Source organism: Gobio gobio, assembly GCF_949357685.1.
Source record: "Gobio gobio genome assembly, chromosome: 16".
In the NCBI taxonomy this organism is placed as follows: Eukaryota; Metazoa; Chordata; class Actinopteri; order Cypriniformes; family Gobionidae; genus Gobio; species Gobio gobio.
In genome coordinates, this window is record NC_137109.1 from 12015078 (window position 1) to 12029964 (window position 14887).

Consider the following 14887-nt stretch of genomic DNA (forward strand, 5'->3'; position numbering starts at 1 on the left):
AAAAGCGAGAAGGATGGTTCGCCAGAGAAGGATGATAAGCTCCGGGGAAATGTGGAGAGGCAAAGAAATGGAACAATTTGTCTTTGAAAATGAAAAAAATATATCAAAGACTTAGACGTGCTTTCGCTCCTGCGAGACAGGGTCAGCATGCTAACGTGTGAAGACAGAGCAAAGACGTCACTGTACAATGGATATTAATCCCATGCATGTTTGTATGTATGTGTCAGAAAAGCAGCTATAGTGGTACATTGACTCAACTCATTGAACAACTCAAGAGAAGAGGATGAGGGAAAAGAAGAAAGAGTGGATGAGCAGAAGGAGAAGCAGACAGAAAGTGAGAGATAGAGGGATGGAAAGAGGAACAGCAGTATGCTTTCTTAGGTCTGAGGAGCAGAAGGTGTAGCATCTGGGTCTAATCTCAAAGACACAGGAGATTCGAGGGTTGAGACGCTCACACTGAGACACTGGTGAGTGGACACATGGACGCACAGCACACACACAAATGTCCCATGGTAACCATGGTTTCCAACAAAATATCACAGTTACTGCCATCCTGAAAACAAGAAATTCAACTAAATGAGAGATAGCAAGCAACATGCACTGTTTGACAGAGATCCCAAGTCCTAAATTCAAAAGAAATGTCTTCGTATTCATTTTAGGCCCTGTTTACACTAGTGGTTTTTCATTTTAAAACCCACTACATCTCCGTCCCCACTACATCACTACATGACCGAAAGCGCATGTCACATGATCATTCGTGCACACTGGGCATGCACGTACAAGTGTAAACAATTGCCTCTTGCTTGTAGACAGCTGTAGTATTACACAATACAGTATTTAACTGCACAACGGCTGCTGAAAAGGACCATAGAAGTCAGCAAAGCATACATTTCCATCTCCGTGTTTTTGTTGAGGCCGGTAGGTTACAGAGCCATTGACAGAGACGGCTCTGGGCTGCGTTTCCCAAAAGCATGTAACAATAGCCACCAATGGTCTCTACGATCAACTTGGGTGTACAATGCTTTAGGGAAACGCAGCCCTGGTCTGTTATTGTCGTGTTCAGTTAATTATTAGCGTAATGTGAGCAGCCCGTCGCAGCCCCATCGTTTTCAAAAGTGTCTGTTTTGTTCCGTTTACACTGAAATGCAACCCCGGCGCTTTCAAACTAAAATGGGGTCTGCAGTGTTTTTGAAAGTCTCCGCCGGAGTAGTGCAGACAACAGGCATAACTGTAGCAAAAGTTATGCGTTTTAAAATGAAATTCGCCATGTTGTCATTATCGTGATCTACCAGCATCAGTTGCGTTACTTCACTGCTATTCACAAATCCTCTCCCGTGGCCTCATGGGATAGTAAAGTGTCCATCATATGCACATTTTAGAATCTCGGCGGAAGTAGTCATCCTTGTACATTTTGCCTACTATATATAGTAAGGAAGTATGTGATTTCGGATGCAGCCATTGTCGTGTTTGGTCTTCAGGGGATCTCTGTGTGATATAATTTCCTGTCTTGTCACATGACAACTAAATGACTTCCTGACTATATCACTGACTTTTTTTTTTGCTGGCAAATATTATTAAACATAAAAACAAATATATATATATCAATTAATGAATTACATTATACTATTATTATTTTAAAGGGGTGATACATTGAGAAATCTACTTTTCCTTGAGCTTTTTATATATAAAAGGTCATGGTAATATAAGAATATCCCTTAAGTTTCAGAGCTGAAAACTTCCTTGTTAGTCAAAGAAAAGCTTTTATAGACACCAGGCCCAGCAAACAATCGATCTCAGAATGTGCAGGCTATTACGTAAGAGTGTAGTGAAGCACCACCTCAACAGAAGAAGAACCACACCTGATTCTGTAGCCCCACCCACTGACTCGTGCTACTAACATGACAGCTAAGAGCAGCATAGAGCTAAACCGCATCGAATTTCTAAGCAATAAACATACCACATAAGCTTTTCGGATTTCAATATTATGAAGGCATGTAGGAACTTTATTTTTAATGAATATCCAGCTCACGTAGGGAAGACATTGCACGCATGTTCATTTTAACACGGATTCGTTTGTAAACAAGACTGGATTTGCAGAGAGGATGAGATTACATGAACGAATGAAGCAACACACTAATGTGAGTAAAACATTTTTTTTTTTATATGCGATAGTATTGCATTGTTACAGATAGTATTGATTATGTGTACATCTCTGACTGAAGCACGCTGTCACAGGCTGGAGAATACTTTATTTGTGGTGTTCTTGGTTCATTACAGTGTTGATGTGCGTTGTTCACTCTCTTGACTTGATATATGTGTGTGTGTGTGTGTACGGTTCACGGTTATATTCATTGATCGGGCGGGCCAAGTAACGTTAATAAAATAATAACATTCCAATCAATCGTGGGTGGATGAGAGATGAATCATTGTGCTTGTTTGATAAAGACATTTTGCGAGCCCTGGCTGTGAGCTGCGAGACTCATTCCGTTTGCCGTTTGCCACACGCTGTCACTGACAGGGGGAGCAGAAGCTCATTAAATATGCAAATCTTATCCAATCCTAGCCGTGGGCGTTTACTTCCAAGTCTTCAGTGCGGCACGCCCATCAAAACCGACCGTGTCTTGAGAGAGGCTCAAAACCATGGCAGAAAATAGCCTATTACTTATTCATTATGATGTTTTTGAATGTAAAAACCACACAAATGTCATAAGTTGACCTCAGACAACAGTATATAAAAAAATCAGGGTCAGGGGTGTCCAAACTACGGCCCGCGGGCCATCTGCGGCCCATTATCAGTCCTGTGGCGGTCCGTGAGTGATTAAAAAAAAATTAATTTGATAGATGACATTCACTGAACCATTGGGTGTCGCTATCACATGCAGCCAAGGCAGTTACTGCGTAAGATGTACGTAATCGGGCAAAAAAAACTAAGTCATGGCGCAACAAAGAAAACGGAAAATTGAAAGTGAATGCAGGAGATTTCAGACACCTTGGGGAATTTAATATTTCTTCACTGAGGTCAGCGGGAAATGTGTCTGCTTAATTTGCCAGGAGTCTGTTGGGGTGAAGGAATATAATGTTAAAAGACATTATGAAACAAAACATCAGTCTTTCAAATCTTACACTGGTTCTGAGCGCGATCAAAAGGTGAAACAACTGGCAGCTGCCTTGGCAGCTGCCTTGGCAGCTCAACAACAATAATTTTTTGTGTGCTAATGAAGCACAGGAAAATTCTACATTAGCTAGTTTTGAGGTAGCTCGGCACGGAAAACCCTTCACAGATGGCGAATTTGTAAAGGAGTGTCTGATGAAAGTTGCCACTATAATTTGCCCAGAAAAGATGCACGATTTTAAAAACATCAGTCTTTCAAGAAACACAGTCGGACGGCGAATTGAAGACTTTGTCGGCAAATCTAAAAGAACAAGTGACAGGCAAAGTATACACGTTTGATTTTTACTCAATTGTGTTTGATGACAGCACTGACTGAACAGACACGCTGTTGATTGTATGAAGAGCCTTAAGAGTACAACAACGGAAAATATATTTTTGAAGCCGTATCCTGTGCGATTGAAAACATGAATCTCCCTTGGGCCAAACTCTGTGGCATTACAACGGATGGAACGGCCATCCATGATCGGCAAGCGGAAAGGAATGGCTTCCATGGTATGCAACAAAGTTCGCAAAAGTGGGGGTGAGGTTGTAAAAATGCACTGCATCACACACTAGGAAGCACTCTGTGCCAAAGCCATCCAGATGGACGATGTGATGACCACTGTGGTGAAAACTATAAACTTGATTCGTTCAAGAGCGCTCAATCACAGAGAATTCCGGGTATTTCTGTCTGATAATGATGCAGAATCGGTGACGTAATATATCACTCTAACGTGCGGTGACTGAGTCACGGCTCTGTTTTACAACGATTCAAGTCGCTGAGGTATGAAATTGACCAGTTTTTCAAAGAAAAAAATCTGACACTTCAACTCAATCAACTCAATGACCCTGACTGGCTGGCAGACCTTGCTTTTTTAGTTGATTTGACAGTCACCTGAACGCACTGAATAAATGCCTGCAAGGCAAGGAGCTGATATCAGAAATGCGCATCTGAAATCCTTTGCTGTGAAGACTTTTTGAGAGACAAATCAGTGACCACAATGCTGTGCACTTTCCTAGTTTGTCTGAAATGATCTTTTTCAGACTCCAACATCCCTGGAAAAATGGATAAATAACTTGACTTGCTCACATCCCTAATCACAGAATCTAATCTGCGTTTTCAAGGCTTTCTCGCTATTGATAACAACATCAAACTGTTCTCAACCCCTTTCTCTGTTAACGTAGAAGAAGTGCAAGAGAATGTGCAGCTGGAACTCATAGAACTGCAGTGCGATGAATCTCTTTGCAGCCACCACCAGCTTCTTCCCCTGCCTGAGTTTTACAAGAGTTTGGAAACATCCAGATTCCCCTTAATCAAACGTCATGCACAAAGGATGATGAGCCTGTTTGGCTCCACATAGATATGTGAGCAAACATTTTCGCTGATGACGCTGAACAAGAGTCAACTGAGAGCCAGTCTGACTGACAGCCATCTCTGTGATCTGCTTCGTATTTTTACTACACGACTTACTCCTGACGTGACATCAGTTCTAAAATCCATGGCACAACATCAAAGTTCACATTAATACAGTTAACGGGGAGTAAAAAAAATATTGAAAGCAATACATTGTAATGAAGTCATTAAAATATATATATAATATCATGGGGCATACACACACACATTTAGCACACACATATAGGGTTGGGTACCATTCACATTTTAACCGGTCCGGTACCTGAAATTCGGTACCAGTACCCAACGGTACCTTTTTTCTGTATTTTAGGAATTTTTACATCAATAAATGTAAATAAACTGTAAGTCATTTATATAAGTGTTATTGACATTATGCCAGAGCTGCCCTGGTCGCTGTCTGCCATTGTCTGTGATGTTTGTATACTGTAATATTTACTAGTAAATAGTAGGCTACTAGGTACTTCATTTAATTAATAAAAACAACCATATAATATTTTATTTCTTTTTAATTTAATTTCTATGAAAAGATTTCCCACAAATTATGTGTTGTGCATTTTCTGGTAATCAAATGAAGACATAAGACATTAATTTAATTTATCTTTTAATTTGTCAATTTATCTTTTTGTCAAACAAAGTGCTACACAACTGAGCTTTATATGGTTAAAATTAAAACATGAAGAAAAATTGTCATTTATTACTTAAAAAATAAAGTTTTGATCATTTATTATTATTACATTAGTGCTAGTATTATTATTATTACATTGAGACGTATCTAAATTCTACTGTACAACAGTAATATATTTGTCAAGTTAAACTGATCTTTTATTACCGATCTTTTAAATGGCAGGACAATCACTGCCGCCACTAAAGATATTTTTTAAAATAATCTTCCTCATCAGTATCATCTCCTCAACATCCCAGATAGCTTAGAAGAACTCGATGTTTGCAACAGAAACTATTGACTCTCTCTTTTCCAGTACTTTAGACACAGTTGCTCCCCTGCGCTTAAAGAAGATTAAATAAAATAGTCCAACGCCGTGGTACAACGAGCACACTCGGGCCCTTAAAACAGCAGCCAGAAAAATGGAGCGCAGCTGGAAGAAAACAAAACTTGAGGTCTTTCGTAATACGTGGAAAGAGCGCATGATCGCATACAGAAAGGCCGGGTAAAACGGCTAGACCTGCTTATGTCTCGACTCTCTTGGAAGAAAACAAACACAACCCTAGGTATTTATTCGATACAGTAGCTAAATTAACCAAAAATAAAGCTTCAACTTCTAATTTTTGTAAACAGCACAGCAGTAATGACTTTATGAACTTCTTTACATGTAAGACAAAAAGCGGTAGTATATTCGAGTACCATAATTCGAATATACTACCGGGTTTCTACTGATACAAAGCTTAATGCTAAATCACTGAAGTAACCCTTTAAGTACAAAATGAGTTGTTCCAATTTAGCATACCAAAAGTACAATTGCAGGGTATTTATATTAAGTAGGCACATACGTAAACCTATTTGTAGTATGCTTAGCATGAAATAAATGTATTTCAAATACATGTTGGTATATTTATTTTTCACTAGGGATCATTGACCTAAACACCACTGTGATATTTTGCAGGTACATTTCTGTACTGGGCAGCATGAGCAAACTAATACACGAAAGCCAAGACAGACTAGTGCAGCTGCATGAGTTGATTGTTAATTTGCTTTGTTAGTTTGTTTGCAGCTGAATCAAAGGTTCATTTAATTTAATGGCTTTCGATTAAAGTTCATTTGAAGCTCCAGGGTGGGCTGTTAAGAATGCGTGCAACGTACATCACGTGCGAGAACAATCAGAGCACGCAGCTAACGTGATTCATATTCAAGGCAGCTTACATGAGTCGTATTTTATCTCCTAAGAACAAAAAATCCATTAAGAAGCTCTGAATCCATTGAGAAGTGTCAGAGTGACGGCGTGAGTCATCGGAGGCACTAATTCAGAGTGTCACGGATGCAGTCAGGAGGCAAAGCCTTTCATTTCCTGCCTCGGTTCCGTCGGATATGAAATTCATCCGGGTCACCATGGACCACTGGTTATTTAGCACTGACCTCTACTCCATACGGATCCAAACATAGCTCGCTGTCACAGATTGATATGTGTGCACATAAATGCATTAGCAGTGGCGCTACTAATGACACCTGTACAGATGGCGCTCATCTGTAGGCAATAGCTAAATAAAAGAAGCTGTGTTATTCAAATTCATGCATTTGCCAGATGCTTTCATGCAAACAGACTTTGCATTGCATTCAAGGTGCTTTCTCTGGAAATCAAACCCATGATCTGGCCATGATCCACTGAGCTACATTATAAGTCATCTCTACACATAAAGGGCCAGATTTACTAAACGGCAAATTAGCGTGAGTGCGCAGTTCCATAAAAGCACAGATGGGAGTGGAAAGTTCAGCGCGTGATCTACTGACGACGTGCAAATTAAAGAACACAGACGCTGGATCATTTTCATTATGACCAAACGCAATCTACCAAGAGCAGCGCAAATTAGCGTCTTGGTTTAAGATATGCTTTATTTGAGCATGAATTAATGGTGCAAACAACAAGCGCAAACCTTAGTAAATCACCTCGCATGATTCAATTAAATATTCTCCTCTCATAAATTCTGCGTCTGAAAATGAAACTTCTACAAATGCACATGCAATAAGGTCAGCCACAAAAATAACTCTGTCCATGCCTTTTCAGTACACATTTTTCACTATGTATCGTTAAATCCTGACAGTAGCTTTTTAATGCTTTTTAATGCTTTTTAATGCACAAGCTGTTAGTAAATCTAGTCCAAAGTAGTCTAAACCTCAGAATCAGATGGCACGACTATAGATGGTCTGAGGCATACAAAAATAGCTTCAGTCTCAGTTGGCTGGCTTCTATTCAGTTTATTAAATAGTGATAAAAGTGGTCAGGCAGACCAAACCGTAAAACGTAGAGACTTGAAACTTTAAGGGTTAGAAGTACTCACTCCGTCTACAACTTCACCAAAACTCGCCCCGATCGGCCTGATGGGGGCGCTACAGCGGTGAGAAGTACATCATCGCTCATATTTCCTAAACCTTTAGGTGTAGACTCAAGTGTCTTATACTGTTGGAATCCTCAAGATGGACAAATGCATGCCGGATTCGGGTGTTTTGTATTTTTGAAAAAAAATCTAGTCCTAGATTTTTGGCCCTACCAGCAACAAGCCAATACAGCAAGATTCTCTAGAGTCTGATTGTCAATAATTATCCAAAAAAGTTTAAATTTCGATTCATGGTCTCTAAGGGCCACCAAAACATTTGAAGTCAGAGGAGCCCATTTTTACTTCAATGGCTATAACTTGTTAACGGAATGAGATATTTTCACCAAACTCGGTTCACATATGTAAGATGCTCATTCTGTGGCCGTGTGAAAAAGCATATGGCGATTGGCCACTTGGTGGTGCTATAACATGGAAAAAACATAAAAATTGCCATAACTACTACATAACCCTAATGCTGCGTTCACACCAAACACGAATAGAGCGAATAGACTTCCGCATCTAGTTGGACGCTTGAACATTTTGAATCCATTCGCCCGTCCACAGCGAATTGGACGCGTGTGAAAATCGAGCGTTTGAAGCGAAATAGACGCGTGTTCAAGGCGCTCCACTGGGCTTAAAGTATTCCGGCACCGTGCCGGATCTCCGGCGTGCGGCGTTTGGCTGCAGAGAAATATTCTATAAATAAAAAACTGTGTTGATATCACGTTTGAGTTCATGAGTTCGCCTGCCAATGGTTTGAGAGTAACATGCAGAGTCAGCTGGCATTGGTGTTGACGTCGCCGACGAGCACACACTTGCAGCCAATCAGTGATCAACAGGCAGATGCGCTCATTCATGACTGAAGGGTTTTTAGCGCGATATCTTGTATATTCAAGTGATCGCAATGCTAAAGTGGCATAAATATACAGTTGTATCTGCATAAAGAAGTTGTATCTGTATTAGAGTAAAGAGTGGGAGAGTGATCCAGCGTGGATTACACCTCTTTCTAACATAACCAACTCTGAGAGCACAGTTGAATGGCTTTAATTGAATGACGAATAAGTGACTAGGACTCCTGTCCATCACCGTGTGCACACTGACCAGGACATCTGCAAGTTTTAAACCGTAGACTGCGCTGTACTCATCCCCCACAGCTGCTGAAAGAGGTTTAAATCAACGATTATTCAGTTTTGACTGATCAATGCATGACGCATTTTGGCAGTGGTGTGTGAATTAACGTGTGTGAAACAGTGGTTTAGCCAGAATTTTTTTTTTTGAAGGGTCCCATCTAAAAAATAGGTGACCGCTATATATTATATAGGCTATATATATATATATAGGCTATATATATATATATAGGCTATATATATATATATAGGCTATATATATATATATATATATATATATATATATATATATATATATATATATATATATATATATATATATATATATAATAAATCAATAATTTAGCCTACTTAATTTTGTTATCACAGGAAATGATGCGCTCAAAATGTGAATAAAGAAAAATGCCACGTCAATATTGAAAATTTTTGCATCTTAAACCATGAGGGCGGGCCAGTGGATATCATATCGCAATGTGCAAACTTAGTGCGAGAGTTATGCCGGTGAAGGTCTCAAACGCCAGTCATTTATTCAAAGTGAAAGTAAAAAACTAACCGTTTATCTGACGCTGCATTACAGGCGCATATTATATTAGAGATGACGAGAGATTAATCAAATGTATTTTATTTCACTAGTGGCCTATTGTGGGGAAAAAAAATTCTTTTTTTCGTGAATCGAGAAGTATTTCGTGTTAAACAAGTTGTTTTTGAAATGAGTAGCAGAGTAGCATGATTTCGGTTGCGTTGATGCGCTGTGGAATATTGTGGGGCTTATGAATTATAGGCCTAGCTAATATTAGCCTAATTTAATAATAGGAAAAGTAGCCTAATAATAATAATAATTTAATATGCTTCCAGCCCTACACTCACCCAGCCCCCAAATCCACTGAAAAAAAAAGTTCAGGCGCAGGATTTTTTTTTGCTTTAACCCCTGCGCTCCAGGAGAAATATGTCATAAAACACCACTCTTTTTCACATTTTCACAAAAATATATATATTAAACATTAATGCACAAATGTGGTCCAGGCAACGCACTACCTACATTATCTTCACTGCATGTATATTTATATATCCTAAAAAAAATAATGTTATGTAACTTCTCTTTGCCCTCAGTCAAAACGATTTGGCAGACAACAAATTATAGATTCATGAGACCAAAGATCGCCCGTTAGATCTACACAAGAGGAATGATATCTCATGTTTAACCACTACAGAGACATCCGAGCCAGCAGCAAATGTCTGAAAGACTGGCCGAGGAAAGGCTGCTCTCGCCAGGGTTAATGAGCGCTGAGCGCCCGGTGATCGCCTGGATCTCACAACTCCAAAAACGCAAGATATATATTTTTTTCAATAGGCGCTCTCTTTATAAGTAAACCACAGATTTGAGCTTTAAACAACTACATTCTCACCTGAAAAAGTCTTAAAACTACATTTTGTGACACAATATAAGTAGTATTTTTAAATTATGCAGGGTTTCTCATCACGACACTTTACCATGTGACAGCAGCAAGCAGGCTCCTGATTGGTTAAAGCGGCACGAATAGACGCCAAATTTCAAATTTTTCAACTCGAGTGTCCGACGCGAATTCGCTTCAAACGCGTGAATGCACAAAAAGCACCACTCGCACGTATCACGCAAGACACTCAATTCGCGTCAAATTTGCGTAATTTGCGCGAACTGGATGCGCGAATGAGGCGGAATCGCGTCCATCGCGCAGCAGGACCTCCAGACGCGTGTCAACACGCCTTTCCATTGACTTAACATTGAAATCACTCGCTCCTGATGCTCTATTCGCGTTTGGTGTGAACGCAGCATAAGTCTGATTGACTTGAAAATTGGCATGCGGTGTCTTTGAGGACATTCACGTGTCTCAAAAAATGCAGCCAATGACTTTTGAGCCGCTATCAGACAAGGTTAACGGAAGCTGATCAGAACAAAACTTGCTGGGCCTGTTTGACTCACAGCCGTAGAGGTCTGTAAGAATTTTGAAAGAACTAGGTGGCGCTAAGTTTTATGCATCTGTAATCATGTGGTTTTTCACACATACACACTGTAATGATTGTAAAGGATTTCAGATTCACAAGCCCTCATACTGGTAAACAACCTGTGGTTGGCCAGACGGTCTCTTCCTGTCTAGGTAGGTAGTTCTTGGTTTGAAAAACCTGTGAAAAGCTGGTCCATGCTTGTGAAAAGCTGGTGCCATTCATCCACCTGTGACAATTAAATGCAGAAAATATGTTCCACTCACCATATCGGTGTCTGAAACAGGGCCAAAACTGGTGACATAGATGTCGGTCTTCACTGTAGTAACTCGATCTGGGGAAACATCAAAATGACCAGTGTTATTTTCCCAAAGTGCAACAGCGACAGCCCCCTTCTCATCTACCTTGAAAGGGGCATCTTTATAAAACCGCAGAAATGGATAGTGAATTTCAGATTTTCTTTACAGTTCCACAGCAGAAAGAGCATATTTCTCTCTCCAGCCCTTTTGAGATGAAAGTGTGCATTAGGCAGGGGGTAAATGTGCTTGCATTTACTGGCCCAGTGTTAGGTTGGCTAGTAATCAAATCTTTCTCTTCCTGCTTCAATATATTCCTATTTTGTCCTCCTTTATCTGAGCCTTCTTTTTTCTTTTCTCTCTTTCTGGCATTCAAAAGAGCTAGTGATATTTCCTCTGCTCGCTGCACTAAACAACACAGTATAAGTTAATTCAGTCAGATAGCAAAGTATTATAGACTATAGACTATTCAAAACAACACAATTTTAGAAATACATGAATGCACACATAAACGATTGCATTGACTCAAATAACTGTTTTTTCACTTAGCAGAACCCAAACAATTGATTTTGAAATACAAATAATGCAGCAAAAACAATTCTGCTTTGATCTACAAAAAAAAAAAAAGGCAAACAAATGCAGAACAGCACTTTGTCCTATATGCAGATAAATATCAGAATGAATGATATATTGCAAATTCTCATAAATGAGCTAATGAGATCAAAGCAAGAGCCCAGGGTTCTTCAGCGGTTCTTTAGTGCTTAAAAGTGGCGAGTGTTTTGGGCTTCGAGATGTGTTATATTAATAGCTGTCTAATGTAGGGGTGGTTTATTCAGCTCCAAGCTGGAGGAGAGATGCCCTGCGACTTTTTCTGGGGTTTTTTGTTCACTTATTCTCCTGTTTCACAAATACAATACAAGCTAAAAAAAAATGCAGACTAATCACCCAACGACAACAGCAATCAAACAGACAAGAAGAAATTACTGCTAATCTTAAAAACAATGTCGCTCTCTCTCTCTTTCTGTATGTCTCTCTCACGTCTCTAAAATTGCCCTAATTATAGAATGTTGCATGCTCGTCTGGGCGCCATCCCAACGAGGATAAAAAAGGGGGGGGGGGATGCATTGATATTCATCTCTGACTAGATTTTGCATGCTGTTTTTGCACAGAATTGATAGATTGCTGGGAAAGTATAAAAAGACATAGAAAAACTGAATTTTTATGCAAAACTAGAAGGCTTATGAGTGGTGTTTGCCTGTATAAAACTTGCCCATCATGATGGTGTTAGGTAGTTGCAATAGTGTTGCTATGCAGTTGTTGGGAGTGGTTTTTAGTGCTTTGCTAAGCAGAGTAATCCCCAAAAAATTGGAATGCATTATGGTTTTTAGTCATTTTGAATATATAACAACAAAGGCTGCGATTTAATTAAATAAATGCGCTGCCTGGTTCATAGTGAAGTGCAAAACTGTGTTCATTTACACGCAATATATATCTATCTTAGACTTACATTAAAGGAGGGACCAAGACCAGACTATCATAAAGATTTGAGTGTGAATATATATACAGTATGGGCACCCTGACTGGTCTGCAGCTATGTAGCTCCGTATGCAACAAACTGTGATGCACTGTGTATTCTGACACCTTTCAATCAGAACCAGCATTAACTTCTTGAGCAATTTGAGCTACAGTAGCTCGTCTGTTTGATCAGACCACACGGGCCAGCCTTCGCTCCCCACATGCATCATTGAGCCTTGGCCGCCCATGACCCTGTCGCCGGTTCACTACTGTTCCTTCCTTGGACCACTTTTGATAGATACTGACCACTGCAGACCGGGAACAACCCACAAGAGCTTCAGGTTTGGAGATGCTCTGACCAAGTCATAGACATCACAATTTGGCCCTTGTCAAACTCACTGAAATCCTTACACTTGCCCATTTTTTCTGCTTCTGACACATCAACTTTGAGGACAAAATGTTCACTTGCTGCCTAATATATCCCACACACAAACAGGTGCCATGATGAAGAGATAATCAGTGTTATTCACTTCACCTGTCAGACCTTCACCTGCTGATCGTTGTAGCCTATATGTGTGTGTGTGTGTGTGTGTGTGTATGTGTATGTGTATATATATTTTTTCTTCATCCATTCACTAGCTAAAAATTGTAAAGACATTTATTTTTTTACTAAGCTAAATAAGCAGTTTTAATAAGATCCAATTATAAACAATAACAATGATGCTAGTCCAGTTACGCCACTACCAATTAAGACTCATCTTTAAAACAATGACTGTCTCACTCTCTACAATTGCCCTAATTACTCAATGCCACACAAGCGTCTTGGCGCCTTCCCTCCAAGGATAAAAAAGAGAAAAAATAGAGAAATCTCCGACTGAGTTGAAAGATTGCTGGGAAGGCATATAAAATAGCTTTTATAAACCTCAGCTTCTATTGTGCATGGCTATCAGGTGCCATTATTCTGTGAGGTTAGACGGTTGTGTTGTTAGCGGTCTGTGTGTCTGAGTGAATGTAAAGTGGCCCAGCCGGGTCTCAGAGGGACGGGGGAAGGGTCGAGAGTCCGTCTGAAATGAGACTGGGGGAGGTTTATAAAGAAGTGTTCTTATATACATGAGATTATTCACATATGCAGCAGAGCGATCAGTAATGCAGCCAGCGTCTGAGGGAATGCCCTATTTGTTTGACTTCATCTCTCTCTCTCTCTCTCTCTCTCTCTCTCTCTCTCTCTCTGTCTGTGCGCATGTGCGGAGTGAGTGCGGGGAGTGGTGAGCGCGGAGTGTTTGGAGGTGTGAGGTACGAGTGATTCATTTCAATTTTTCTTTCTTTTCTATCTTTTTTGTGTTTGTTTTGTTTTTTTGGTGGGGGGTTTTGTTGTCTCCGTGATTGTTGGTGAAGTGGTGTAGTTTGCTGGGCTCTCTGCTCCCAGTGTTTTACTGGGAGCATGGCGACTCCAGGTGTGCAGAATCTCGGGTTTTTAACGAGGCGACATGCGGTTAAAATTGATTCTGTTTTTGGTATTGAAGAATGTAGTTTAGCTGTAGGTACGTTAATTGGTTGTGAGAATATCTTGTCAGCATCGCGGATGAATGGTGCTGTTGTTGTTTTCGTTAAGACAATTGAATTAGCGAATCAACTGGTGGAAACTGGTGTTGAAATTCGTGGCATTTTTGCGCAGGTGCTTCCTCTTTCTACCCCTTCGAAAAGGGTAACGTTATCTAACGTGCCACCTTTTATTAAGAATGAGGTTTTAGTTGAGATGCTTTCCCGATATGGTAAATTGGTGTCAACAATAAAGATGATCCCAATTGGAGGAAAGTCTTCCCTACTAAAACATGTGGTGTCGTTTAGACGGTATGTCTATATGATTCTAAAAGATAATGTTGAAGAATTGGATTTAACTTTAAATTTCCATCATGAAGATTTCAATTATGTGATTTTCGCCACAACGAACACAATGAAATGTTTTGGTTGCGGAGAAAACGGACATCTTGTACGCGATTGTCCTAGGAAAGTGGATAAAACAAACGATAAAAGCGCTTAGATAATTGGTGATGATTTGCAGAACGCAACTCCCGCTGTAGACACGGAAAAGCCGGGAACAAGTGTAGTTTGTGCACCTGTTGCTTTAAGAGACGCAGAGGAAAATATAAATGACTTGACAACAGTCAAACCAGTTGAAAGTGCAGAATTAGTGGGTGTTGAAGACAAAGAGAATGAAAATCTCGTAGAGAGTGGTCAGGAAACAACAGCTCGAACGATGGAGTCGGAAGATGACGATAGTGTGTCTGGCGAGCAGAACGTAATGAATGTGGATAATATTGAGGGCTCTGTGTTTGAATTGGAGGATTATTCATTTAAA

At 39.9% G+C, this 14887-nt stretch overlaps 1 protein-coding gene across 1 annotated transcript in view; it reads right to left on the reverse strand.

Annotated features, from left to right (window-relative positions):
- gabra2b (gamma-aminobutyric acid type A receptor subunit alpha2b) overlaps positions 1–14887 on the reverse strand; it is a gene marked incomplete at its 3' end in the record, with an annotated part of 120896 nt that overhangs the window by 76571 nt on the left and 29438 nt on the right. Inside the window, exon 4 of the mRNA XM_079838528.1 lies at positions 10984–11051. Coding sequence (XP_079694654.1) covers positions 10984–11051 — 68 coding nt within the window. The remainder of the gene's footprint in view (positions 1–10983; positions 11052–14887) is intronic.